Here is a 27267-nt window from a genome sequence, read left to right on the forward strand (position 1 = left end):
TTATTCCTCTGAATAAGCAAAGCTTTTCGAAAAAACCTGTGCTGCAAATGCTTCATAGATACTAGATCCTGACTGTTGGAGGTGAACTGTCTATGTGCTGGGGGTAGGACTTTGAAACTAAGTGTAAGAGCATGAAAGGAGTCTTTTTGGATAAGGCCAAAGATCTGCACAGTCCAGCATTTTCCCACAGTAGTCAAATTCATGGAAACCCACAAACAGAGAATGACACCAAAGATGGTTCGGGGTCTGGAGACCAAGTCCTGTGAGGAAAGGTTGAAGGAGCTCGGTATGTTTAGCCTGGAGAGGAGATGACTGAGAGGCAATATAATAACCATCTTCAAGTACTTGACGGGCTGTCATATAGAAGATGGTGTAGAGTTGTTTTCTGTTGCCCTAGAAGGTCGGACCAGAACCAGTGGCTTGAGATTAAATCAGAAGAGTTTTCGACTAAACATTAGGAAGAACTTCCTGACAGTCAGTCATACCTTTTATTGGCATACTAACTTCCTGACAGAGCGGTTCCTCAGTGGAACAGGCTTCCTCGAGAGGTGGTGGGCTCTCTTTCTTTGGAGGTTTTCAAACAGAGACTAGATGACCATCTGACAGCACTGCTGATTCTGTGAACTTAGGCAGATCATGAGAGGGAGGGCAGGAAGGGTTGTATCAATGCTTAGTTCTCGTGGCCCTTTCTTACACACCCAGGGAAATGCTGATCGCCACTTTGGGGTCAGGAAGCAATTTTTCTCCAGGCCAGTTTGGCTGGAGATCCTGGAGGTTTTTTGTCATCTTCTGGGTGTGGAGCAGCGGTCACTGGGGGTGTGGAGGGGGAGGGTAATGCAGGGGGTTGGACTAGAGGACCCTGGAGGTCCCTTCCAACTCTATGATTCTATGAACATTTGCCCTCCGGCCTTCTTCGTTTGTATGGGAATGCTACCTGTGTATGAAATGCATGCAAAACATGGCCACTGCAGCAAGTAGCCTCGGCTTAGTTTGTTCTTAAGACTTTTCACAATGATGGGATCATGATGTAACTTAACTTTTTTGATAGCCAATACTGGACGCAAGCAAGGAAGGTTTAATATTGTACATTGTATATATTTTGGACATGTGCTGATTGTGAAGAAACAGTGCATAGAAGGGTGGCTGTGAAGCACCTTTGGGTGGGAACATAGAAAGCTGCCTTGGAGCACCAGTACATTTAGCTTGGTATTGTCTGTTCTGACTGGTATTGGCATTCCAATACCTAAGGCAAACAAAGGTCTTTCACAAACCTTACTACTTGAGGTGCTGTGGGGTGTGAACTGTGGACCTTCTGTATGTTTATGTATGTATCTAATTCTCAACGCGGCCAAATCTGTGGATACTTACATCCAAAGTTTGGAGCCACAAACAGACAAGGCAGATCTTTGTACAAACCTGAGACAAGCCCCAGGGTTAGCAGAAAAATCTGAAATATGAAAAACCGGACTGCAGGGATGACCTGACCCCCCAATGATAGAAGCAGTGCCTGTAGCTTTAAGACAAATGCCCTCTGTGACCATTGCTGGGCAACCACAACAGTGTTGCCAGTTGAAGCCTTGGTTTCTTTCAGCACAATGCAGGGGGAGGAGAAGCACCATTTCCAGGTCTGTTTTGGCCTTTGAGGGAAGACTCACTGGGGGCAGGCTTGGGAACAACCATTGGACAATATACCATGCTATTTGCCTGGCTGCTTGATACTGTTCAACAGCTATCCCATGCAAGCCAATGTGGTGTACCAGTTAGAGTTTCATGCTAGGATCTGGGATACTCAGCTTCGAGTCCCTACTCTTTTGTGAAAGCTTGCTGGGTAACCATAAGCCAGTCAGACACTCTCAGCCTAACTTACCTCACAGAGTGGTTGTGAAGATAAAATGGAAGAGAGCTTCCAGTTTATGGAGCAGCGATGGCTGACGTTTTCCCTGAACCGCAGGAGAGCAATCCGCACACCAGCGGTTTGGAGGGGTGCCACCTCAAGTGACACCCCCATGGAGCCTTTGCGATAGGCTCCAGGACAGAGGGCTTTTGAGGGGTAGCCTCTACGACGGCAGAACGCCGGAGAATTGAGGCTCCCCTCCGCCCTGACGGTCCAGCCGCTGTGTGGCCTCTGGGCACAAGCGCCAGGGATTGAGTGGAATGGTGTTTAAAGTGAGCGAGGTCAGAGAAACTGACCGACAATGAACGTGAGTTCAGAATAAACCGGATTATTGTAAAAGCGGATCCCCCCCCCCCCGGCAAAAGTGGACCGCAAAGAGGGACGCCTCTTGTGCGAATGAACTGATAAATGACACTAAGGGGGAGAGGGGAGGAAACACGACAAGTGTGTTTTGAGAGACTTACTTGAATACTGACATCGTGGGGCGATTTTTCGAGCCGGGGAGAAGCGGTAGAAACTGTAAACAAATTGGAAAAAATGGCGGCCCAGCAAAGAAAGCTGAAAACGAAACCGCCGGGCAGCCAGAGCCCAAAACCGGAAGAGGGAGCAGATGTCATTAAAATGCTAGCGGACATGCTCAAGCCGGTGATGGAGCAACTCGATGGTATTAACCAGCAATCGACCGTGATGAATAAGAACTTTGCATCTCAGCAGTTCCAGCTGAAAGAAACGGAGAAGAAAGTGGAGCAGGCAGCTGAGAAAAGTAAAGAGATAGACACCACAAGTAAGAAATTGCAGAAAAGAATGGGAGAAGCTGAAACAAAGCAAAACTTCCAAGAAAGCTGTTTGCTACAACTGCAGATGGAAAAAGCTAACATGATTCTCAGGTTCCAGGGAGTTCCTGAAGAAGGAGGACCTGAGGAGGTTGCTTAGCGAGATCATCGCTCCAGCAATAGGCTTAACAGCGGATGAGCTGGTAAAAGAAATGGAGATGGCCTATAGGGCATACTCCAATTATATTTTAAAAAATAGCCTGCCTGGAGAAATAGTGGTCAGATTCTCAAGAAGACAGACCAGAGATGCTATCTTAAAAGCGACATCAGCAACTCCACTGAAAATGGGAAATATAACCATCAAAACCTTAAAAGATATTCCATTTGAAATCCGACAAAAGAGGAAAAATTATAAGGACTTAATTTCTTTCCTTCAAACCAATGGAATTTCGTATAGGTGGGCGATTCCAGAGGGTGTCATCTTTAAGATCAACGATAAAAGAGAGAAGATAGACTCCACTTTCAAAGCTGAAGAATTTTTGCGGCGACAGTTGGGAACGGAGGAAGAGTCCAAGGAGGAGGAAACGAAATCTAGTGACTCTGCCACCTTGGGAACGGAGGAGGACTCTGCTGCAGAAACGGGAGCAGGTGCTGCCAGAGTTGTATATGACTTTAGAGACAGAAAGCCAAAGTAAAGGCAGAAGGATTAGGATAATAACCTTTTGAAGTGACGAACAAGAAGATGATCAGAAAGTTCTCTCATAACAACTAACATATTAATGTATAAACATTGAAGCTGAGATAAACAAGAACTCTACAAGTTTATTGTGATACTAACACTTATAGCATTAACACAACAGGGATAAGATCTCCTCTCTTGGGGTTTTAGTATAGTGTGGTTATCTTTTCTTTATCCCTAGATGTAGTTCCCTCCCTAATATTTTCTTTGTAGTTTTGTAGTTTATTGCAGAAATAAAAATATCCCTTCGGGGATTTTATAAAAAGAAGATAAAATGGAAGAGAATGCTGTAAGCTGCTATGGGTCCACATTGTGGAGAAAGACAGGGTATAACTATAGTAGAAGAAGAAGAGAAGAGATTGGATTTATACCCCGCCCTTCACTACCCAAGGGTGTCTCAGAGCGGCTTACAAACTCTTTTCCCTTCCCTTCCCCACAACAGACACCCTGTGAGGTAGATGGGGCTGAGAGAGCTCTGACAGAAACTGCTCTTTTTCCAAGAACAGCTCTTATCAGAACTACGGCTTGCCCGAGGTCATCCAGCCAGGTGCAAGTGGAGGAGTGGGGAATCAAACCCGATTCTCCCAGATTAGAGTCTGCCCACTTAACCACTACACCAAACTGGCTCACAAGTGGGGACCCACAAGAAACTTGTGGAAGCGGCTATTCCATTCCCCCCACCTCTGCTTCTTCCCCTCTTCCCCCTACTTCTCTCACACTTTCTCCTTCCAGAGCTTTGGACTTTTCTGGAGACTCATGGAGTCCCCTGAGTCTGTAGAAAAACCTGTTGGGGAACAGTATGCCCCCTATCTGCAGAAATAAGTGTCTGCATGCAGAGGGGGCTTTGGGAATCAGTATATAGACAAGTGGAGAAACTTGTGGGATGCTTATCCCATTCCTCACACCTTTGCTTCCTCCCCTTTCCCCCTACCTTTTAAACGTTCTCCCTTCTGCCGTAACCTTTTCTTACTCTCTCTTCTCCGTGCATGTTACTTCCTGTCTCTTTCTGCCCCCTCATCGTTCGCTTTATTTTTCTGCCTCCCCACCTCCTCACTCTCTCTGTTTCTGTCCCCCACCCCATCACTCTCTCTCTTTCTGCCCCCATCTGCCTCCTGCCTGCTTCCTTTCCCACTACACACAACAATAGCAGTGGTAGTGGCAGTGCTCCAAGCCGCCCACCTGCTTCCTCTCCCCCCCACAGCAGCAGGGGCAGTGCCCCGGGAATCATAACGGCTCTCCCAGCTGCAGAGATCAATTCACCTTAGGGCTGCCAGCGCCAGGTTGGGAAATTCCTGGAGGTTTGGGGGTGGGGGCCTTGGGACAGTGAGGCTTGGGGAGGCAAGCCACCTCAGTAGGGTATAATGACATAGACTCCACCCTCCAAAGCAGCCATTTTATCCAGGGGAACTGATCTCTGCCACCTGGACAACAGTTGCAATTCTGGGTAATCTCCAGCTCTCGCCTGGAGGCTGGCAATGGTAGTTCTCGTGGAGGAAATGGCTGCTTTGGAGGGTGGAGTCTATGGCAGTCTTTCTCCACAGTGGATATCAAAGCAGCTTACATTATTCTCTCATCCCTTTTATCTGCACAAAAACCCTGTGAGGTTGGTTAGGCTGAAAGTATGTGACTGGTCCAAAATCATCCAGTCAGCTTCCACCGCAAGATGGGGATCTGAACCTGGGTACTTTGAAGCTCTAACTGCTGCACCACGCTGGCTGTCATGGGGTGGGTGCTGTTGAAGAGTAGCAAGCAGCCAGACATAGTTGAGTCATGCAAGTAAGGTGGTACCAAGTCACCCGGAGGGTGCTGACTAAGGATGCCAACCTCCAGGTGGGACCTGGGGATCCCCTGGAATTATTGCTTATCTCCAGACTACAGAGATAACTTCCCATGGAGAAAATGGATGCTTTGGAGGGTGGACTCGATGGCAATGTACCTCAGTGAGTTCCCTGTCCTCCCCAGGGTGCACCCCCAAATCTCCAGGAGTTTCCCAACCTGGATCTGGCGACCTTAACCCCCCCCCATCCCCTGCCGGTGGCCACAGGGGACCTGGCAACCCTAGACTGCTGCCAGGCCTAGGGTTGCCAGCCTCCAGTACACCATAATTATGCAGTACACAGTAGACCTGGGGAAATCATGCATAGAAGGAGCTCAGCATGTACCTGTCATAGTCAAGCATGCGCACCTGAATGTGAGTGCAGCACTTAGACATTTTACTGCTTATATGCAGGTAAGTGCCATCCCTGTGACGTGTAAAACTATTTTTGAACATTTCTGATCAGGAGGATGGATCTCAGATGCATCGAGTTTGTTCATGTGTAGGTGTTATGTATCCACGTTTCAAGCCAATGTGTGTAAGCCAGGGCAAGACCTATATGTTGGGTTGTAAGCAGGGCAGTGCCAATGTGCTTGATCCTATTTCTCCTCTGTGCATGTTGCCTAGTCCCTTGATGTGTCGTCTATACAGGGATCACGAGTCCATTAGACAACTTCAGTTTCTGAGCTCTATCAGAAAGGAGAAGAGTACTGTCAAATTAAACTAGGATAGAAAGGCATTTTTGCTTGGAGGTTATTCATGCTCTATACCTCGTTGATTCAAAGCAAATATCTTGTATGTCAGTGTACTACTAATATTTGAGATTGGGGCGGTAAGAGAGGCCTTGGCATAACCTGTAGAGCAGAAGAGAACTGAGAAATGGTGTTTCCTAGATTTTGTAGCTTGCGTTAGCAGTGTCCACTTTGTCCTGGGTGACAGCTGCCAATATATAGGAGGCTTAACAGGAGAAATGTTCGTACAGTTTTTAATAGAGCCTTTCTTACATTTGATCCTGGGGGATTTCCCCCTCTCCCTTTCACATTTACTGGTAAACACAATTATTTCAATCTCAAGGGGGAAACGACGTGTGAAAACAGCAGCTGTAACAAATGTAAGGAACCCTAGAAATCTAAAAATAAAAATTCAAATGTAGACATGTTCCAGATCCCTGTATCTTTATTTCTAGGAAAAAACCAAAGTTCTGGACCAAAAGCAATCTGATCGTTTTGTTTCCCAGAAATCAAACTTTTCCATGAGTATGAGTGATACATTCGTATTTGCACAGCTGCAAAGTCGCAAAACCATGAATTTTGGCCATTCACTGGTACATAATTTCCTTGAAATAGGCAGCACAAATTACTAAATGATCACTTAATGTATTAGACCCAAACATCAATACTTTATTTTGAGATTAAACCTGGAAAATACACACACACACACACACACACACATCTGGTATTGGGATCAAAAAGACCCCTAAGTCATAGCTGTAGTAAGAGGTGCATGTGATATTGACCCCAATTTAATAAAAATGAAATTTTTATTGACAGTTATTTACAGTTCATAGGTATAACTGCACATACACACTTACCTGTAACATTCCTAGATGGAAGAAGAAAATCCTAAATCATTTTACACCTCTAACTGGTGCATTGTTTCAAAACTCATATTAGAATTTTTACCAGTGTTGAGGTCATATAGACACCTACCTACTTCTCCCCCCGCCCCCAGTATGCCACATTTCATTTCCTCCCATTCAATTTAAACTGGCCTATCTTACCCCAGTGCCTTTTAGCCAAAACAGTGCCTTTAAATGCAGACGAGGGAGATGAAATTCCATAGAACCGTGGGCATAAAAATGTCACATTTTTATGCCATGCTTTGGAGTTGTAATTGACTGAAAAGCCCTGGGGAATTAATCCTGACTGCTATGCATTTTAGTGGAAGGCCAGGACTGTGTGCAGGTGCCCTGACTGAAGGCCAATGCTGGGAGTTCCAGTAGCACTGACCCAGAGTGTGTGTGGGGGATCACTCATGGTCCCAATCTCTCCAGGAGACTTGTGAATGGAAATCTGCAAAGTGCCCCAGGGGGGTGGTGAAGCGCCTGCACATAAATTTTAATCAGTTGACACGACCGCCAGAAGAGGCCAAGCAAAGTTGCCTATATGCCATTTGCTGGCTGAACTTGCCTTCTGCCAAATAGGCTTTGATACTTGCAAAAGAACGTGAAAATGTTACTATTGTGTTTATCCCTGGGAATTTCAGAAGCTACACGATACCCCAGCTGGTTTGTCCAACAGAATACCATGGCTTGGAATGTTGTGGCATTCTCCAGGAGAGCTGCATTTCATACCAGTCCATTTGACTGTGTGTAGCTAGAATCCTTTCGTGGTTAGATCTGCTGTGAACTCGAGGTGCCATTGATGAGTGGTCTGTCTTGTTTCAGCTGCCTTTGTTCTTTGTGCAGTTTACATATTCTCCTGTTTCTGAGATCATCAGTGCTGCAGAGAGATTTGGAGGGGATTTCACCACTACCAAGAAATCCAGTTTGGGGGGGGGGGGGAATCTAAACTGCCTAGAAAAAAATTTTTAGAATTGTATTCAACAAAACAGTGGCCAACATGGGATTCTGAAAGGACGTGTGTCTGTATTGCTCTTAACCCCCTCCTCTTCTGTCCTCCATATAGGAATAGAACTTTACTGAAAGAGGAGGATCCTGCAGTTCTCATAGCAGAAGTTTTAAGAAGAAAGTTTGCCCTGAAGGATGAAGATGTAAACACAAAAAAGAACTGACATTATGCTTCCTTATTGCTCTGTAAGCAAAGTATTGTACTCCTAAGATAATCTTTTTTCTCCACAGTTGGCTGCCTTCCTCGAACATCCAAAATCATGTAGGGGTTAGGCTTCCTCTGAGGAGGTGTGGACTTGCTGTTTTCCCACACAGCTTAGAAAGGTGCAATTTTTTATAGGGTAAACTGTTTTCCACAACTGTTTTTTGCATTGTTGGTAAGAATTCTCCTGTAGTGGAAAATGCCAAGAGGCTTGAATGATTTAAATTAAAAATGACCTGTTCGTGATTTTGCTGCAAAAATGGCTAGCTACTGGTTTATATACTGAATGGATACAAGTACCTTAATTCCCAAGCCTGTGGTAAGTTATCAAGATATATAGTCCTTGCATCTTCTCTTGTTATTCGTGGACTCTTGCTGTTTTTAAAAAGGTTGATTGAAAATAGTTTACATTTTAAAAGCTTGCCCCAGGTTTTTTTCCCCTCTTCAAGAAATACTGCATGAGATTCAGGTGGGGCAGCCGTGTTGGTCTGGAGCACCAGAACAAAGCTGGAGCCAGTGGCCCCTTTAAGGACCCACAGAGTTTTACTCAAGGCGTGAGCCTTCTGTGTGCCAGGCACACTTCCCGGGAGAGAGACCTGATCAAAATATGTTACGCTGAAGGCTTGGAATAGCTTCATTTGTACTCTGCCTTTCTCCCCGATAGGGACCCAAAGGGGCTAACATCATCCTTCTCCCAACTCTGTCAGATAGGTCAGAATGAATGTGCGGGACTGGTCCAAGAACACCCAGCGAGCTTCTGTGATTGAGTGTGGATTTGAACCTGGGTCTCAGAGATCCTAGACTGACACTCTTACCACTATGCCTAGGTGTATGCATCTCTGAACACAGCAGTGGCAGACTTCCCCCCCCCCCAGAAAAAAGGTTGACAGAATAGGAAACGCCCCCTGCTTTGCTTGTTTTGTCACTTAAACAGTTTTACACCAGGAAGTAAATAAGTTATGAATATTTCAGAAGGGGCTGTGGATCCATGGTCAAGCACATGGATCTTACATACTGGGGATTCCAGATTCAGTCTTTGACCTCCAGTTAGAGGATGCCAAGTGAAGGATGTTGGAAAAGACCTATTTCTGCCTGAAACAGTGGAGAACTACTGCCAACTAGAGTAGACTGCACAATGGTGGACTTGGTCCAGAACAGCTCCAGGGGCACATTGTGGCATATTTTGCTGCTAGAAATGACTGCCATGTTCTTTTATGTAACATCCCTTTATTTAATAATTAATAACCTACAACGTGCTTATATTTACAGTGTACCTTTTATTTAAGTTTCAAACCTGACTATCACATGCATAACCAGGCCTGCATCCCACTGAACAATTACAAGTCAGTGCTTAATGACCCTATTGCCTTCCGAATCCTCTGTGAATAGCAAGTCGTAACATGTATCCAGACTAATCTCTGCTCCTGCAGGTAGCTGTGGCCCACTTTCTGCAGGAAAACAAGCCCTGAAGCAGTCTCTATAGGCTTGGTTGGTTCCTCGATGGCTTTTGTCCCACAAAGCCTGCTTCAGCAAACAAAGATTGCCTCGCTCACCAGAAAAGCCTTGAGAAATTACTCTGTCACCCTCAGAGTCTTGACTGAACGAGGAAGTGGTACATCCTGGCTGGCTATTCTCTGTCCCGTTATCAGAAACACAAGGAGGCGTGACTGTTTCTGAGGGGATCCCTATCATGTTTTGGTTGAAGCCTTTCAGTTTCATGGCTGTGCCACACCTCTCCAACTGAGGATCTGTGTTCTCAGAATTTGAGGAATCGCATAAACAGCTCCTGCTGTGGGAGGAACGGCTTCTGTCTTTTCTCAAAGCCTTCAGGTTTCGGCTAGCCTGAGAATAAAGGGTGCTGGACGGTCTCCAGCCACCATTTTTGTCTCCTAAAGGTGATCTGGAAACAGCAGCATGCTCAATAACCCCATTTGCTTCCAGGTGCTGAGTGAAGTCTAGGTTCTCATCTTCTGTGGTACATTTCCCCCCCTTCACTCCATCCATCCATCTGCTGTTACTCTGAGCAGAGATTCGGTGGGCATGATGTTGTACAGGTTTGAATTCCCAAAGTGGTGGAAATGATACCAACTGGCTTCTCTCCCCTTTAAGCGACTCATGTCCTTGCAGGTTGTAGTTGCTTTCTGATGTAGCACCTGACAGCCCCCTGTTTCTGTTGGCTTTCTTTTCACCTGGAAAAAAAAATGCTGAATCAATACAATACAGAACCTTTATATAAAATCAGTAAGAAGAAAAACTTTGTCAAGCTAAAATTACATCAAAATGCTGAATCTTAATTGAGCTAGATAGGTCAAATACGCACAGCCTTTAGACCTGCCAAATACTAGGGAATAACTTATGGCTCACCCCTATCTGTGCAGGTCAAATGTGAGCGTCATTTTTACTGGATACAAGTAATTCCATGCTGTGTGCCCTAAAGCTTCTGGAAGCCCACTCTCTTCACAAATCACCGATCTGACCTGCCTCCTTCCAGTCAGCCTTTACACCCAGCTGATTACTCAGAAATTCCCACGCACTTGCACAGTTGCAGGGGAGGCTGCCTGTTGCATTTCTGCATGAGTCCACACACAGCATAGGCCTCACTTTCTAATATCCAGACCAGAAGCTTGCCCAAAACAGACTTGTTCTCCAAGAGCTTTAGCTGCATGCTCCATGCAGGATGAGTAGCTCTCTTGCATATTATCAGAATTTCCACAGCCTTCAAAAAATATGAGGAAACATAATTACAGTTAGAATTATTATTGTTAGACGCGCTGCCACCTGGCATACCCGTCAGCAATTTCATACTGTTGTTACGTTATAAATGTAGTATTCCGAGACATGAGGGTGGATGGCGTGTAATCACTGTTTGTAAATTGGGAGCTCCTTGGCTTAAATCTCAGGCATAATAAAACTGACCTGCCGTACAGGGTTGTTGTAAGGATTATGACAAGGTAGTTTTTGTGCAGCACTCTGAACAGTAACAAAAGCACTATGTAAATATGAATTGCTATTGTCACTCTCACAGTTGGTATACCTGAGGACTGGCAGCAACCCCATGGTAGCTCTTGGGCTGTGCCACAAGTAGCCACATTCTTACAATCACATTAAAAAGACGCAGGGGGAGGGGAGGGGAGGGGGTGGCTCCAAGGCCAAGCAGAGTGTTGGTTTTCACTGCCCTCTTCAGCCACTTTTCCAAGGGGGGCCTCAGGTCTGCTTGTGCAGTTTCAATGTGATGCAGCATCCACAGCAGTGCAGGAGCTGGTGGCCTGTGCTCCAGTGTCCTACAAGGCAGCAGGAGGCAGGACAGCCATTTCGGAGGGCATTGTGTGTGTGTGTGTGGGGGGGGGTGTTTTGGTGAAGTGTTTCCACAATGAAAGGTGCAATAGAAGTGTGAAATAATAAACCTTCTACAAAACTTTTTGCCAGCGTGCAAGTTATTACAAATCCAAACCTTCCCTGTCAGCAAAGTTTTCTCTTTCAGGGTCCTTGGGGTTAATTGCTAATGGCTGTGCCAAATCCTGGTTTTCCACTCGTTTCCCACTTGCATTCCGATCACAAGACAATGTTAAAAGGAGATACGAAAAGCAAGTCCCCAGAGCCCCACGATGTGATCGCAAGAACTGCAACCTCGACACTAGGAAGAAAGGATTAGATGATGTCCTCTTAAGCAGACACTAAAATTGCTGCTGTCACCCATTCTGAATTTTGTATTGACGTTAAAAAAAGAATCATGCATATCCTTTACAGGATTAAAATTTCTGTTTCCAGGCTGGGGTGACAAAAAGTCTGCTCTGGGAGCTCCCAGCTTAGCTTCTATGGATTTGTCCTGCTAACAGCAGCACCTTCCTCCAGGGCAAGGTGCCTTCCCCTGACTCAACAGCTGCTTGCGTTAGGAAAAGGCAACTCACCCCAGAAGCAGAACAAATCCATGGGAGCCACACCCTACTGGGTTCATGTTCTACTTTTGGGTCATAAGATTTTCAAAGCTGCTTAAAACATTTTTAAAAACATAGTATTTAACCTCCCTGTTCTGCCATGTTCCTCACCCTTAGAGGTACAGCGAACATTCACTGGCCACAATGATCAGAGTGGGAGAGAAACGCTTTCTCCAGAAGCCTACATTGTGATGCGTGTCCTTAATAGTTTGTATCGGCCTTCCTAGAATTGTATACTGTGTACAGTTAACAAGCCTCTCAGGCAAACTTTCCACGTTTGACCTGTTTGCTGATAAACCCAAGGGCCATTGTAGGAGATGAGGGTGTAGTCAGTTCCTGAAGGGTAGCATGTACCCAAGCACATTCAGTGCTGCATTACAGAAGGCAGTCCACAAGAGAAGGCACAGAATTGGATCCTTGCACTCTGAGACTTCAGGCGCTCAAATGCTCTTCTGAAGAGGTGCAGGGATCCCACCCAAGATGCTTTACCCCAGAGAAGTCTGACCCTCATTTAGTACCCATACAGTTTGAAACCTCTGGTATGCTGCAATTAACTTATTAGTATGTAGGTTACTTGTGGAAGAGAATTCATACATTCCTCTCCAGCTGGGCCTTATGCAATCAGGCGCCACCTTCTCTGCAAATGTTCCTTGCTGGAAAGAGGATAACATGCACTCCAGTGGATTGTGAATGTTTTCCTGGCTTCAGTCACCAGTTGGGGCTGTGGGCGCAGAGCCTCAAACAAATACTGAGCAACAAAGCTGCTCTGCTGCTTCAGCTGCTCTTTTTAGTACTGACTGCTGACTTGGAAATTCACACAGCTCCTGATGCTGGGTGTGTAGCTGGATCAGAACCAAAGCCTCTTTTCCACTCCCCACACACACTTTGCGCTAGTAAAGGCCACTTTAAGCCTTCACATTTTCACTCACACAGGGGACTCCTCCCACACTTCTCTGTGAATAAAAGTGGGCTGTCTGGAGGATTTATAGCACAGATGGTCAAGTGGGGACTTGTGAGGAATGACAGAAGAATCTCTCTCCCACCTTGCAGCTCCAGCTTGTCTCCCCATCCCTGTCTCTCACTTCCTGCTGCCCTCCCCCTTCACCCCATGGACTTCCTTCCTGCCACCCTGTCCACATACTGCCCCCCCCATCCTTGCCAGGGCAGTAAACGGAAGGGAGGAAGGGAGTGGGTGTGGAAGCAGCTGGAACTGGGTTCCTCTCCTTGCAAGTGGCTGTCATTGCTACATATTTCTACCTATCTTTGGGGTCGCTACAAAGTGCTTTTGTTTGTTATTTTGTTTGGTGTAGTGGTTAAGTGTGCGGACTCTAATCTGGGAGAACTGGGTTTGATTCCCCACTCCTCCACTTGCAGCTGCTGGATGACCTTGGGCATGCCATAGTTCTGTTTTCTCAAGGACAGTTCTGGAAAGAGCTCTCTCAGCCCCGCCTACCTCACAGGGTATCTGTTGTGGGGAGGGGAAGGGAAAGGCGTTTGTAAGCCACTCTGAGACTCCAAGTGAAGGGCAGGATATAAATCCAATCTCCTCCTCTTTGTTTTGCAACCTCTGTAAATGTTGCCCCCACATTATTAATATTATTGTTGTTAACAAACCTGAGGGTTTCCTAAATTCTATATCATAGCAATGGCTGACTGCAAATGTGTGGATTTGCCTGCCCACATACGGGCCATCCTTTAAATTGTTGGATATAGGGATTCAAGGAGGGCAAGGGTATAAATTGCAAGCCAGCTCACTGTAACATGTAATATGCAGGTTCCAATGAATACCCAATCCTTTGCCTCTGAGAAATGCAACACTTAGTGGTGCACAAACAGGTTCACTTTTGGATAGTATTCCCTTGTTCTGGCCTCACTGGAACCACACAACTACAGACTTCAAGAAGGAATCTTTTTTCTTTTCTTCTTTTTTAAAGAACAAGCTTTTCAAGCCACCTGTCTGCTCTTCAGCCTCCCAAGTCCTCCTCCCTCCCACCACAGGTGTCTGGGACAGGGAGTTGTCATCTCCTGGAGGAAAAAACCCACATACCTACTGGTTGAGACCTGAAGAAGGTGGAGATGGTGGTTTGCTTGGTGAAGGGAAGAGGTACTTTTTCTGGAACAGGGTAAAGCAAAGGCCTGTTCTGCATGCTTAGTGTTGGCTTAGCTATTAGGGTCTACAAGGGAACAGAGAAAAGCAGGATGAGAATTCCTACACCCTCACAGACAAAGCCCCAGCCTGCTCCCCAATGCCAGTTAAGCCCATGTCCCTTAGCTTCAAAATGATTTGCTGCCATCATTTCAAGTGGAATGAAGCAGGATCCATCAGCAATATCCCAACGCTGCCTCCTCCAATGAACTGAGTCAAACTGAGGTGACCAGTAATGAGGTTCTAGTAGTACTACACAAACTGAAAATGAATCAGTTTCCACATCCAGATGGCATACAACCGGGCTGAGGTTTCTTCGGGAGCTCAAATGTGAAATTACTGAAGTACTAACCAGAATCTGAAACTTGTCACTAAAACTGACCTCCGTAGCAGAGGGATGGAAAGTAGCAAGTGTTGCTACTTTACCAGTTTCTAAAAGGGTCCAGGGGAAATCCAGGAAATGATAGCCCAGTTAGCCCAATATCTATCCCAGATAAATGAGTAGAAACTGTTACTTAAGAGAGATTAAGCACCTAGAAAAGGGAAGGGAAATGATCCCAAGCTGAGTTCTGCCTCAGCATCCTCAGAGTTTTTTTGAGCAGGTAAACAAGCATGAGGATAAGAGTGATCTGGTAGACATCATAGACTTGGACTTCCAAAAGGCTTCTGACAAGGCACCTCACCAAAGACTTCTGAGTAAGCCTGGCAGTCATGGAATAAGAGAACAGACCCTCAAGGATTACAAATTGGTGAAATGGCAGGAAGCAGTTAGTTAGAAATAAATGGACAGTTCTCACAATGGAGGGACATGAGCAATGGGATCCCACAAGGATCAGTACTGGTGCTATTTAATGTGTTCATAAATAATCTGGAACTGGGGGTGAGCAGTGCAGTGGCCAAGTTTGTAGATGACACAAAATTATTCAGGATGGTGCAAACCAAGGTGGACTGTGAAGAGCTACAAGAGGATCTCTCTAAATTCAGTGAGGGGCAACAACATGGCCAATGAAGTTCAGTGGGCAAGTGTAAGGTGATGCACATTTGGAACAAAAACTCCTATTTTAAAATATATGCTGATGGGGTCTGAACTGACAGACTAAACGGGAAATAGATCCGGCGGCTGTACATAAGAACATAAGAGACACCAATGTTGGATCAGGCCAAAGGCCCATCCAGTCCAACACTCTGTGTCACACAGTGGACAGAAATACCAGGTGCCATCAGGAGGTCCACCAGTGGGGCCAGGACATTAGAAGCCCTCCCACTGTTAAACCCCCCCCCCCAAGCACCAAGAAGACAGAGCATCACTTGCCCCAGAGCCCCTATCTATACCTTGTGGCTAATAGCCACTGATGGACTTCTGCTCCGCTTATCTAAAGAATAGCTTTAGAGAATAGCTAAAATATTGACTCTGTATACAGTAGTGATGGAAGGCAAATTCCATGCTATGAATTATTGTGAAAGGAATTGAACATAAAAAAAATGGCCCATATTGTAATTCACTGTATGTATGGTGAGGCTCCATTTGGAGTCGTGTGCAGTTCCGGTCACCATATCCCAAAAAGGATACTGCAGAACTGGAAAAAGTAAAGAGGAGTGCAACTAAGACGATTAAGGGGTCGGAACACCTTTCCTATGAAGAAAGGCAAAAGAGTCCAGAACTATTCAGTTTAGAAAAAAGACTGAGGAACATGCCAGAGGTTTATAAAATAATGCCTAGGGTGGAGAAAGTGTGTAGGAATAACTTTTGCTTTCTCTCCCATGACACTAGCACTTGGAGCACTCAACTAAATTGATGGGCAATATATTCAGGATTGACAAAAGGAAATACTTCTTTACACAAGAAGTAATTAAATTCAGGAATTCCCTGCCAGTGGTCATGAGCACAGATTAATTTAAAAGGTGGTTAGGCAGATTCATGGAGGATACGTTCATCAATGGATGCTGGCCACGTTGACTAAAGGAAGTCTCCACATTTAGAGGCACTAAACTTCTAAAAACCAGTGTCAGGAGGCAACATGAGGAAAGTCTTGGCCTCTGTGTCCTGTTTGTTGGCCCTCCAGATGGACCACAGGTATGATCCAGCAAGGCTCATCTTATGTTATTAATGAAAAAATGGGGAATTTGGAGGAGTGCTGAAAGAAACTCCTACAATTTTTGCTTTTGGAATTAGTGAAATGTGCAAAGATAGCACTGAGTGCAACCGTTTGCCGCTCTCTCTTGCTTTAATACTGGGTGTGTTTCCAATTATGCTTGTAAAAAACTAAGGCATTTATACTTTAAAATTCCATAAATGCACCAATTAATGCAATTTTATATGCTAAATTAGTTATAAATGATGCACGTAATGGTATCGAAGTAGGTTTAGATTTGTGAGGAAAATATTGAACATATTTAAGTTTCCACATAAATTAGAAATGGAAAACTTTCCACAGAAAAATTAAACAGTGGAACATTTTCCACCCTACACACATATACAGTTAACAAAGTCCCTGGGCAAATAATAATAGTTTCACACAGTGCCTAAAGCTTAACAAGGTAGGAGTCAGGCGAGCTGATGCGTGGAAGGCATTTCACAATCGAGGAGCCACCAATTGAGGCTTGTGTCTCTGGTCACCACCCATCTTACTTCTGGTTGGATCTGTTCCACTCATGTATATCTGAAGCACTTGGAACAGCTGATAGTTAAAATGCTTTTTTTTTTTAATGGCATTTTATACAAACTTAATGCAGGTTTTTTAAGGAGCTACGGTGGCTCAAGTGGTTAAGACGCTGAACTGCAGGCTGTGGAAGGTCAGTAGTTCAGCAGTTCGAGACCCGGGGGCCACATGACGGAGTGAGCTCCCGTCTCTAATTCCAGCTCCTGCCAACCTAGCAGTTCAAAAGCAAGAAATTGCAAGTAGATAAATAGGTACCGCTTCGGTGGGAAGGTAACAGCGTTCCGTGTGCCTTGGTGTTTAGTCATGCTGGCCACATGACCACGGAAACGTCTTCGGACAGCGCTGGCTCTTCGGCTTTGAAACGGAGATGAGTCGGATTCAACTGGCTTTCGAGCAAGGGAACCATTACTTTAATGCAGGTTTTTGGTGCTCTACTCAGAAAAGTAAACCCACACTCTGTCTCCCCTCATTCATACACAGTCTGATGCAGACACCCAGTCTTCCCCTTTCCCCCAGGAGGGAGTTTCACATTGTCAGCCAACTGTCCACTAATGTGGCCATTTTGGAACTGCACAGCTAGAAAATCAGACGCCAGGTGGCCTAGACATTTGAGGGACACATTTTAAATTGTACCACAACAAAAATTTCAATAAAATGTTTATTTTAAAAAAAAAAACCATTTGAGGGACACATTTCCTCAACCCTGTGTAGGCATGGCACCAAGAAGCATATTTATTTATTTAAAACATTGATTAGCTGCCTTTCTATCCTGTAAATAAAACAATTTTTAAAAGACCACAATTTTCAATGGACACATAATAGGACATGAACATGTTTTTTCAGCCCTGTCTATCAACCCATTACCTGCATTTTACGGTTTTTGCGGGCCGAAGTATCCAGCCAGATGCCACAAGCCTCCCCCTGCTCCTCTGCAGGACTTCTGCCCTTCCGTTTCATCTGTGTTCGTACGATGAGTGACTTTCTGTAGCCTAAAAAGGAGCACAGGAAGTGGCATTCTAAAATTCTAGTCCTCATGGTTGCAAAGTGTTGAAATGATGGACAGTGCTGCGTAATGGTTTAGCGGCCTGCTGAACACTGGGTTTTTATCTTGTGGCTTTTAAGCCAAATCACCATCTTTCATCTTGTCATTATCTTTGCACAGATTCCAGTTTCCTGGCACTCATCACAATTTGTAGTCCTCCTGCATGCCCATCCTAAAATATGTGGGCAATAGATTTTCTTCAGGTAAAACTCTCAGCTAAAGCACAGCCAGTATCTGTTGCTGTGGACATATTAAAAAGTCCTTCCTTTTAAATTTTGTTACCTGGCTAGCCTGATCTCCTCAGCTCTCAGAAGCTAAGCAGTGTCAGTCCTCATTAGTACTTGGATGGGAGACCACCAAGGAAGTCCAGGGCTCCTATGCAGAGGCAGGCAATGGCAAGCCACCTCCAACCATCTCTGGCCTTGAAAACCCTGTGGGGTTGCCATAAATTGGTTGTGACTTGACAGCAAAGAACCAAACAGGCTTGCAGGTTTCTTCAAAGTTCCAGAATATTCACAAATCTAAATGGATCGCCTGAAAGCCATCCCACATTCACAAACTCAGGGTAAGCAAAAGAATTGCAGCTGATGAAGCTTCTTTGATTGCCTCATGAGCCACAGAAACCCTCCTCTTCTGCTTAACTGTCACAAGAGCCTGTCTTTTGCAACTGGTCATCCTGTTACAAAAAGCAAAATAGGCTGCGATTCACAACAAGGTTACTTGGAAACGACTACCACTGAAAATCAGTAAAATCAAAAGGAAAATGTGTTATGGACCAACAAATATACTGCGGCATATGTTTATGTGGGCTGAGAGATCTTTCCTTTTCATTTTTGGTGCAATGGACTTCACAGGAAAGACAGTGGCTCAGGAAGAAAGCATTTGATTTGCATGCAGAAGGTCCCAGGTTCAAATCCCCACCCTCTCTAGTTAAAAGGATCAGGTAGGAGGTGATATGAAAGACCTCTGCCAGAGACCCTGGAAAGCCACTGACAGAGTAGAAAACATTGACCTTGATAGACCAAGAGTCTGGCTCAGTATAAGGCAGCTTCAAGTAGTCATGTATGTGCATGCACATTTATTTGGACTGCTGTGTGGATGCTGGACTAGATAGACTTCACACACAGGAGGCCCCAGGTTCAGCCCCTGGTATCTCTAGTTTTAAATGTGATCAAGTGGGAGATGATGAGTCATTAGAGAGCTGCTGCTAGTCAGAGCAGACAATACTGACCTTGATAGACCAAGGGTCTAGCTCTGTATAAGACAGCTTCATGTACTGAGCCATGACTCGGTGGTAGAGCACCTGTTTGGCATGCAGAAAGTCCCAGGCTCAGCCCCTAGAAGCGCTAAATAAAGGGATCAGGAAGGAAGTGATGTGAAAGACTTCCATCTCAAACCCTGGAGAGCCGCTGCATAGGCCAGCACCTGAACTCAGCTTCCCCATTAAAAAGGGAAATCAGTTTAAATACGGTTTCATTATGGTATATTTTTATTGGTCACTTTGTTACAAAGCACATCCAGCAACACCCCCTCCCCTTCTAATTTAGGACTGCGGTTCTAACCATTATTATTTGGAAGTAAACCGGTAGTTCAGCAGTTCGAGACCCGGGTGCCGCATGACAGAGTGAGCTCCCGTCTCTAGTTCCAGCTCCTGCCAACCTAGCAGTTCGAAAGCAAGAAATTGCAAGTAGATAAATAGGTACTACTTCGGTGGGAAGGTAACAGCCTTCCGTGCACCTTGGTGTTTAGTCATGCCGGCCACATGACCACGGAAACGTCTTCGGACAGCGCTGGCTCTTCGGCTTTGAAACGGAGATGAGCACCGCAACCCTAGAGTCGGATTCGACTGGCTTTCGAGCAAGGGAACCTTTACCTTAAACACTGTCTATCTATCTGGACCGTCTTCCACGTAACCGGATTCCAGAGGTGGAAGCCTTGATCCTATCTCCCCCAACATGCCCCAGAAGATTTCACAGTACAATTTCCCACTGTATTTCTGTCTCAGGAACGCTCATCATTAAACGAACGTTGTTTGAATGTAAAGGCGCCACTAGATGAGTAGTCGGCAGAAGCCAAAGAGCCCCCTCGGTGGTCACAAAAGCTGTCTCTAACTAGCCATTGCATGCCGCAGCGCAACTGGGAGACGGGTTCCCTTTGTTTAAACTGCAATTGATTTCTGCATTTTTGTCGTTTGCAGAGGCGGTCTCGGTCACGCAGAGAAGAGGAACACAAAAGACACCCTTGAGCCCCAGAACTGACTTACTTGCAAACGGCCGCTCCTTTACCACAAGCGAAAGACGGACTCCCCATTCTTCCTTCCCGCCTCCTAAGCCCCACCCTTTCCGCTTAAACGTGCCCAATAGCAGAAGAGGCGTACACTCCAGAGTCCCCCCGCCCAAAGAAGACTGGTAGATTTTGACGAGGCGGGAAGGGGTTGTGGTACCCTCGGGGGTGGGGATACTATGATTGGAGCAGAAAATGTTAATCTCTTTTTAGAATTCTAGTACATGCGATCCCGTTCATTAGAAGTGGCGCAGAAGTTCCAGGTTTCCCAGCATAGTGATAACTGGAAAAAAGAGTTACAAGCAGAAAGTTATGAATTAATTATTTGAAAACTTCATCAGCATCACTACTTATGAGTTTATGCCAGTTACATTTAATGAAGTGCTGGTCCATGTTCACATTAGGAGCAAGTCAGCCACCCCTCACTGAACTGGCTGCAGGGCAAAGATCCGCTGTGGACACTTCTCACAAAGCTTGCTGGAAAACAGACTGCATTTTTAAGTAATTCTGTAATGTAACTGCTGTCCTGTACACGGATGCTGTGTCTTTTCTGGACCTATTTTATTTAAATAATATGTTTGGGTAAGGCAACTTTTAGGGCTCAATAGCACTACTTTATTACTCAATAGTACTAGAGTAGGAAAAGAGGAAGACCCGATATAAGATAGATTGACTCAGCCTGTCAATTTGCAAGACCTACCTGAGCAAGGCTGTTAACAACAGGACATTTTGGAGGGCATTAATTCATATGGTCACCATAAAAAAAAGACTTGATAGCATATAACAGCAAAAGTACTACTTTTCAGACTTTACTTACATCATCGTAGGGAGTAGGGGGAGTTCACACAGATTTCCTCCACCATTCTCCACATGCTGTTAAGAAGGTCCAAATAGCACACACAGTGGGTTGTGGGGTTTGTTTGTTTTTTTGCTTCTGATCAGAATGTGGAGGTTTTGCAAAGCGGGATATAATGTGATCCTCCTTTCCACTGCGTATGATGAACAGTATTTAGAATGGCACTTTCAAGCATTCATGATGTAGAGTCTGTAGGTGTCATTCACTGTTTCTTCTACACTACATAAGGAATTTATGTGTAGAAGCTTAAAAAACAAACGGAATAAGGAAAGACAAATTACTACTGAGGATGTCAATAAATTAATGGTGAACTTGAAGAAAATTAAGCTAGAAAAGTATAGTGAACTTGAAAGAAAGATAATATGGAAGTGGTACAGAACCCCTGCACAACTGGCATATATGATAAAAGGGATGAAACCTAATTGCTGGCACTGTAATGCAAAAGAAGGGTGGTACTCTCACTTATGGTGGGAATGCCCAAAAGTGATAGATTGTTGGGAAAAGATACGGGGGAAAATAGCAGTGCTATGTAAAGTTAACCTGGATATAGATGTAGATTTATTATTTATGGGTGTATTGGGAAACCATAGAATTGAAAAACAAAATCAGGATATCTTCAAAGTAATGTTATTAGCAGCACATGCAGTGATTGCATATGGTTGGAAGGAGAACTCAAAATGGACTTTAGAAAAATGGAACAAATATTTATATGAATATATACAATCGGACATATTGGAATGTTTAAAGCAAGATAAGATATGGAGTGTAAAAATGAAGGAGATAAAAAAAATGGTCAGTATACTTTAAATAGGTTTATAAAGGGGAAGCCAACAGGGGTATACTTGAAAAGTTGAAAAGAATGTGGTCATGGTTGAAAATGTAATTTGAATAACATGATGGTGGCCACCTTAGGGGGGGGGAGGGAGAAAATAGGGGGGGGGAGTATCAAAAAGTTGGAACTAAACTGTAATGTAATAACAATATTGGGATACAATAAAAAAATGGGGGGGGAAAGTAAGTCAGCAGAGTATTAAGAGACTGAGTCCATGGTGTGTTTAAAGTATAAGAGTTTACTATAAAGTTAACATGGGGAAAAGGTACACAGGATATGAAAATAACAAAGAGCTAATATGTCTACATCCTTGCAGCTAGAAGGTAAAACGGGAAGAGCCGGAATGGCGTCTCCTTCTCTAGTCAGAACAAAGAACTGGAGGAGAAAACCGATATGCTAAATACTTGACACCTTGGTTTCCAATCAGACTAGCAAACTAGCTCCAAAGTTCCCGGGCATCCTATTGTCTAAACAGATTGGTTACAAACAAACATGTGACTTAACAAACATCATTAACCCTGTAAATACTGAAGTGTTTTAACTTGTAACACCCAACATATTTTCTGCTCAGGATGTGAACTGCTCTGCTCAGGGGGGGGGGTTGGAGGGAACATTGATAACAACCCTGTAAATTAGGTAAAAATTATTTTCTCAATACTGCAGATTGGAAACTAGGGGCTGAAGCAAAAAGTAGCTAGTGTAAGGCTACCTGATGGAGGCAAGATTTGAAGGGGATGACATCCTGATTCGTAGCACACTCTTAGCCACTATGCTACATGAGCATAATGTGAACTTAGCCCTAAAAGTACATGGAATGTGATATTTAGATCCAGGGCTTTTTTGTAGAAAAAGCACAGCAGGAACTCATTAGCATAATAGGCCCCACCCAACAGCAGAAACTCATTAGCATATTTGGCCTCACTCCTGACAGCACAGATCATTAGCATATTAGGCCACACCCCCATGCCTTCCCTTGGCTTTCCCGAGCACCCCCCCGCTGCAGGGCGCCTGGGGCCCTTGGCCAGGCTGGGGAAGGTATGGGAAGGCATTTAAATGCCTCCCCGATCCTTTCAGGGCCCCTCCTGGCCCGCCCACCTCAGAGTCGCTGGGGGGGTGTCGCTTTCCAGGCCTTTTGTAGCCAAGCACACAGAGGTTTTGGCTGTAGTGGGCGTGGCCAACTCAGAAGCCAGCCGGAACTCCGTTCCTGTGTGTTCCTGCCCAAAAATAGCCCTGTTTAGATCAAAGAAGTTCTGCCTGTCTCTTGCGCAGTCATTAGCAGCAATTCCCCACTACAGTCTTCAGTCTCAGGACCAAGTACATTTAATGTGCAAATGTTCAAAATAAAACAAAAGTCCAGTGGCACATATCCCTGTTTTACAATCCCAGTCAAAGTGCATTACTTTGTCCTACCAGAAATCTTTGCTAAATGTTACAATATTTTGTAATCTGTTTACTGATTGTTTGATGCTATCATATTTTGTAATCCTCCTTGGTAGGGTTGCCAAGTCGATTGGACTCACCAGCGGGGGAGCGTTGCTGGGGTCCGGGAGCTGCTGCCGGATGCACGCAAAGCGCGCGCGCACCACCAGAACGTCACAGGAAGTGACTCACGACGTAGAGCATATTGGGGGCATGGCCCCAATCGTTGGAGGGAAAACCAAAGAGTTTTCCCTCCGATGATTGGGGCCACGCCCCCAACGAAATCTACGTGGTTGCATCACTTCCTGTGACGCAGCCACGCTGCGCTTTGGGGGGCAGGGTTCCCCCCGGGGCCTGATTCCGCGGCGGCGGAAATCGGGCCTCCAAAGTGGGGGGTTACCCGCCACCCGCCCCCACTTGACAGCCCTACTCCTTGGGTCCCAGTGAGAAAGGAATCATCATCATTATCACTAGAGGGTAGGGCTGCCAAGCCGCAGCGGGGGATCCATGTGTCTTCACAGGATTCCTGCCACGGGGGACAGCAATACGCATTGCACCAGCGTCGCCAGGATGTGACGCTATGCATCGCTCTGGCAACGGGACTCCAAACAGCCCTGTTGCCAGAGCGACGTGTAGCGTCACATCCTGGCGACGGCGGTGCAACGCGTATCGCTGTCCCCCGCGGCAGGGATCCTGTGAAGACGCACGGATCCCCCGCCACGGCTTGGCAGCCCTACTAGAGAGAGATGAAGAAGTAGAAGTAAAGCAAGAGAAAAGACAACAACCTTCTGGAAAGAACTGTGGGAAGACTCAAAAGAATACAATAAAAAAGCCACCTGGATCATAGATGTGGAAAACAAACTGAAAGGAAAGCAAATGAAGGGTCTTACAATAACCCTGGAAAGGCTGCAAAAATAACTGAAGGAAGTAAAAAAAAACTAGACAGCGCCTGGAAGAGATGAAGTCCATGGCTATTGGCTTAAAAAGTTGACAAGTCTTCATCCATGATTGGTGCAACAGCTTAATAATGTGCTCCGTTCCAAAGCAGTAGAAGATTGGATAACCACTGGCAGGACATTTCTCATTCTGAAGAAAGAGAAATGAGCAGTGCAAAGAAACTTCCGCCCAAGTACCTGCCTCCCAACAGCTTTTAAACTACTGACAGGAATTGTAGCTTATTCCATTAAATAGTATCTACAGCTCAATTCAATTTTGCCACATGAACAGAAAGGAATTTTCTGATAATCTCGAGGCACTAAAGATCAGTTACTGGTTAATAAAATGGTCTTACAAAATTGTAAAAGGCAGAAAAACAACCTGAAAGTTGCTTGGATTAATTACAAGATGGCATTTGGTTCACTCCCTCATGCATGGATCCTGAAAACACCAGAAATGGTAAGCATCAGTGAAACTGAAATAACATTTATCAAAACTGCCATGAGTAAATGGAACACCAGGCTGATAGTGAAGAAATCGGAACAGTTAATATCAAACGAGGAATTTTCCAAGGAGAGTCACTATCACTGCTGCTCTTTTTCATTGCCCTAATACCACTCACAATCATAGTCAAGGGCACAGGCCTAGGATACCAGCTTTCAAAGACAGGCCCCAAGATTTCACACTTCTTGTATGTGGATGACTTGAAAGTGTATGGAAAGTCATCATTAGAGATTGATTCTTTACTAAATACAGTTCAAATATTCAGGAAAGATATAGCAATGGTATTTGGCTTTGACAAGTGTGCAGCATTAGCAGTGGATAGAGGAAAGATCATTGAACAAGAGGAAATCAAGATGACAAACGTCAACAACAACATCAGAACACTGGGCTTTGAAGAAAACTACAAATACCTTGGAATTTTGGAAGCTGGCAACATCAACATACCCTTGTTAAGAAAAAACGAAACTAAAAAGTATTACTAAAGAGTTAAAAAGATACTGCAAACAAAATTAAATGGCGGCAACATAGTAAAGGCAATTAACTTGGGCAGAGTCCGTTCTAAGATACACAGGTGGCATTATTGACTGGAAACAAGCAGAATTAGAAGCAATAGACCACAAAACTTGCAAGATAATGACAATGCATCACTCATTACACCCTAGAAGTGATGTAAATCATCTTTACTTACTAAGAAAATTAGGTGGAAGAAGTGTCCTGAAAGTTAAGCAAGTAGTTGAAGAGGAAAAACAAGCAATGAATGACTACACAAAGAAAAGCAAAGAGAAGCTTCTAGTTGCAGTGTACAAGGCAGACTTTAGTTAAGGTTACAGAAGCCAAAGAAGATTACAAAAAGGTTAAAATAAAAACCCACTTTGACAGCTGGAAAGAAAAGCATTTGCATGGGCAGTATTTGAAAGACATAGAGAATAAAGTTGATAACGAAATCACCTGGAAATGGCTCCAAAATGGGCACTCGAAGAAAGAACCAGAAGGACTTATTCTAACTGCACAAGAGCTGGCACGCAAAACGAATAGTATGAAAGCCAAGATTCAGAAGACAGCAAATGTCAACTTTGCAAGATAAAAGATGATACAGTCGACTACATGGACAGTGCCTGCAGTAAAATTGCTCAGACTGACTATAAAGAGCATCACAATAGAGTTGTAGCTATCTTGCACTGGAATTTTTGCAAGAAGTATGGCTTGCCATCAGCCAGAAATTTATGGGAGCACAAACCAGACAAGATAATGGAGAATGATGAAATGAAGATTCTTTGGAACTTCCAATTAAAAGCACATAGACACCCACAGCATAACACCCCTGATATCACAGCTGTAGAAAAAATAAGAAATAGGGTTTAGCTCATTGACATTGCAACCCCAGGAGATAACTGAATGAAAAAGAAAGAACAGGAGACGACGATCAAATAGAAGTCCTTCAAACAGAGTTAGAGCGCCCGAGAAGAAGGTTACCATCGTGCCAGTTGTCACTGGAGCCCTTGGAGCAGTGCCTAGAAGTCTCAAGAAACACCTGGATATTCTGGGCACTGAGACCAAATAACACCAGCTCAGGTCCAGAAGACAGTGTTGCTTGGAATAGCAAGAATCCTGTGAAGAAACATCTGCAGTTCTCAAGAACTTGATTAGATCTCGAACTGCAGAACACAATCTACCAGTCAAATATCTGACTGTGACAATTCATAATAATAGTAATAGACCAACAGTGTTTCAGAACCTTTCTTGAATCACAGCTCCCTTCTTCAGATAGATATGTGAAAGAAAATCATACTAGGAATTCTTAAGGTTGGGGAAAAGCAACCAAAATAACACAACACAAGAGTGCAAGGTGTTTTTTGGGGGGAGGTTTAGCCCCTGGAGGGGATTTTTATTTTTTTTATATATCACTACAAAAACTACAACAAAAACAAAGGGAAGGGAAACTACATTTACGGGATAAAGTAAAAAACCCACTACTGACTTAAAAACCTAAGAGAGGAGATCCTCCTACTAGCTTAGTTACATCAAGTCTTCCCAACAATAATCACATTATAAACTGAGTCAAACATTTATAATACTTTCCCCTTAAAGCTTAAATTTAACTGTCTAAAAACAGTACCCCGTTCATCCCATTTCAAAATTATCAAAGGCACAATTCAGAGTCCTTCAGCCTTTACTTCTCCTTTCCCCTTCTCTTCCGTAACTTGTAAGGACTTTTTGGGGCTGCTGCCCCTTGCTCTGACAGAGAGTCCTCTCCGGAAGAACCCGAGTCTAGCTCGCCACTGGACTTGCTGTCCTCTTCTTTTTTACCGTCTTCTGACCTTCCCAACTGGACCCTTAAAAATTCTTGAGCTTTCAGAACACAGTCAATCTTTTCTTTTTTATCCTTAATCTTGAAAGTGACGCCTTCTGGAAATAACCATTTATATCCAATTGAATTTGTCTGAAGAAAAAGCACAAGTTCTTTATACTTCTTTCTCCGTTGTCTTACCTCAAATGGAATGTCCATTAATATTCTGATAGTATTCTCTCCCACTTTCAGGGATATTCCAGAAACGGCTTTCAGGATTGCATCCCTTACATGCCTCTTCAAGAATCTTACAA

At 44.5% G+C, this 27267-nt stretch overlaps 2 protein-coding genes across 3 annotated transcripts in view; one reads left to right on the forward strand and one right to left on the reverse strand.

Moving 5' to 3' along the window:
* Positions 1 to 8474, forward strand: part of MTFR1L (mitochondrial fission regulator 1-like) — a 31768-nt gene extending 23294 nt beyond the window's left edge. Inside the window, exon 8 of the mRNA XM_015411645.1 lies at positions 7910 to 8474. Coding sequence (XP_015267131.1) covers positions 7910 to 8015 — 106 coding nt within the window. The 3' untranslated portion in view covers positions 8016 to 8474. The remainder of the gene's footprint in view (positions 1 to 7909) is intronic.
* A 53-nt stretch (positions 8475 to 8527) lies between these two features.
* Positions 8528 to 20168, reverse strand: AUNIP (aurora kinase A and ninein interacting protein). Of its 2 annotated transcripts, XM_015411634.1 has the most exons (4): positions 20100 to 20168; positions 17659 to 17783; positions 14036 to 14162; positions 8528 to 10242 (listed from the first exon to the last, which is right to left on the reverse strand). In XM_015411634.1, exons 2-4 carry the CDS (start codon positions 17749 to 17751, stop codon positions 9398 to 9400), a joined length of 1065 nt encoding a protein of 354 aa, XP_015267120.1. In that variant the 5' UTR covers positions 17752 to 17783; positions 20100 to 20168; the 3' UTR covers positions 8528 to 9397. The 2 variants fall into 2 exon arrangements, with proteins under 2 accessions (XP_015267120.1, XP_015267119.1); XM_015411633.1 differs by lacking the exon at positions 20100 to 20168 and having other exon boundaries at positions 17659 to 17844.
* Between the last annotated feature and the right edge of the window lie 7099 nt (positions 20169 to 27267).

This window comes from Gekko japonicus, unplaced genomic scaffold (genome assembly GCF_001447785.1).
Source record: "Gekko japonicus isolate JY-2015 unplaced genomic scaffold, Gekko_japonicus_V1.1 scaffold62, whole genome shotgun sequence".
Lineage (NCBI taxonomy): Eukaryota > Metazoa > Chordata > Lepidosauria > Squamata > Gekkonidae > Gekko > Gekko japonicus.

What these genes read in the sequence shown, in the direction of transcription:
- AUNIP (XM_015411633.1), bottom strand. Translation starts at nt 17,829, where the DNA reads ATGAGGACTAGAATTTTAGAATGCCACTTCCTGTGCTCCTTTTTAGGC. An exon ending in GCAAAAACCGTAAAATGCAG is followed by an intron (nt 14,163 to 17,658) that starts GTAATGGGTTGA and finishes GTTCCCTTGTAG; the next exon opens with ACCCTAATAGCTAAGCCAAC. An exon ending in CTTCAGGTCTCAACCAGTAG is followed by an intron (nt 10,243 to 14,035) that starts GTATGTGGGTTT and finishes TTTTTTTTCCAG; the next exon opens with GTGAAAAGAAAGCCAACAGA.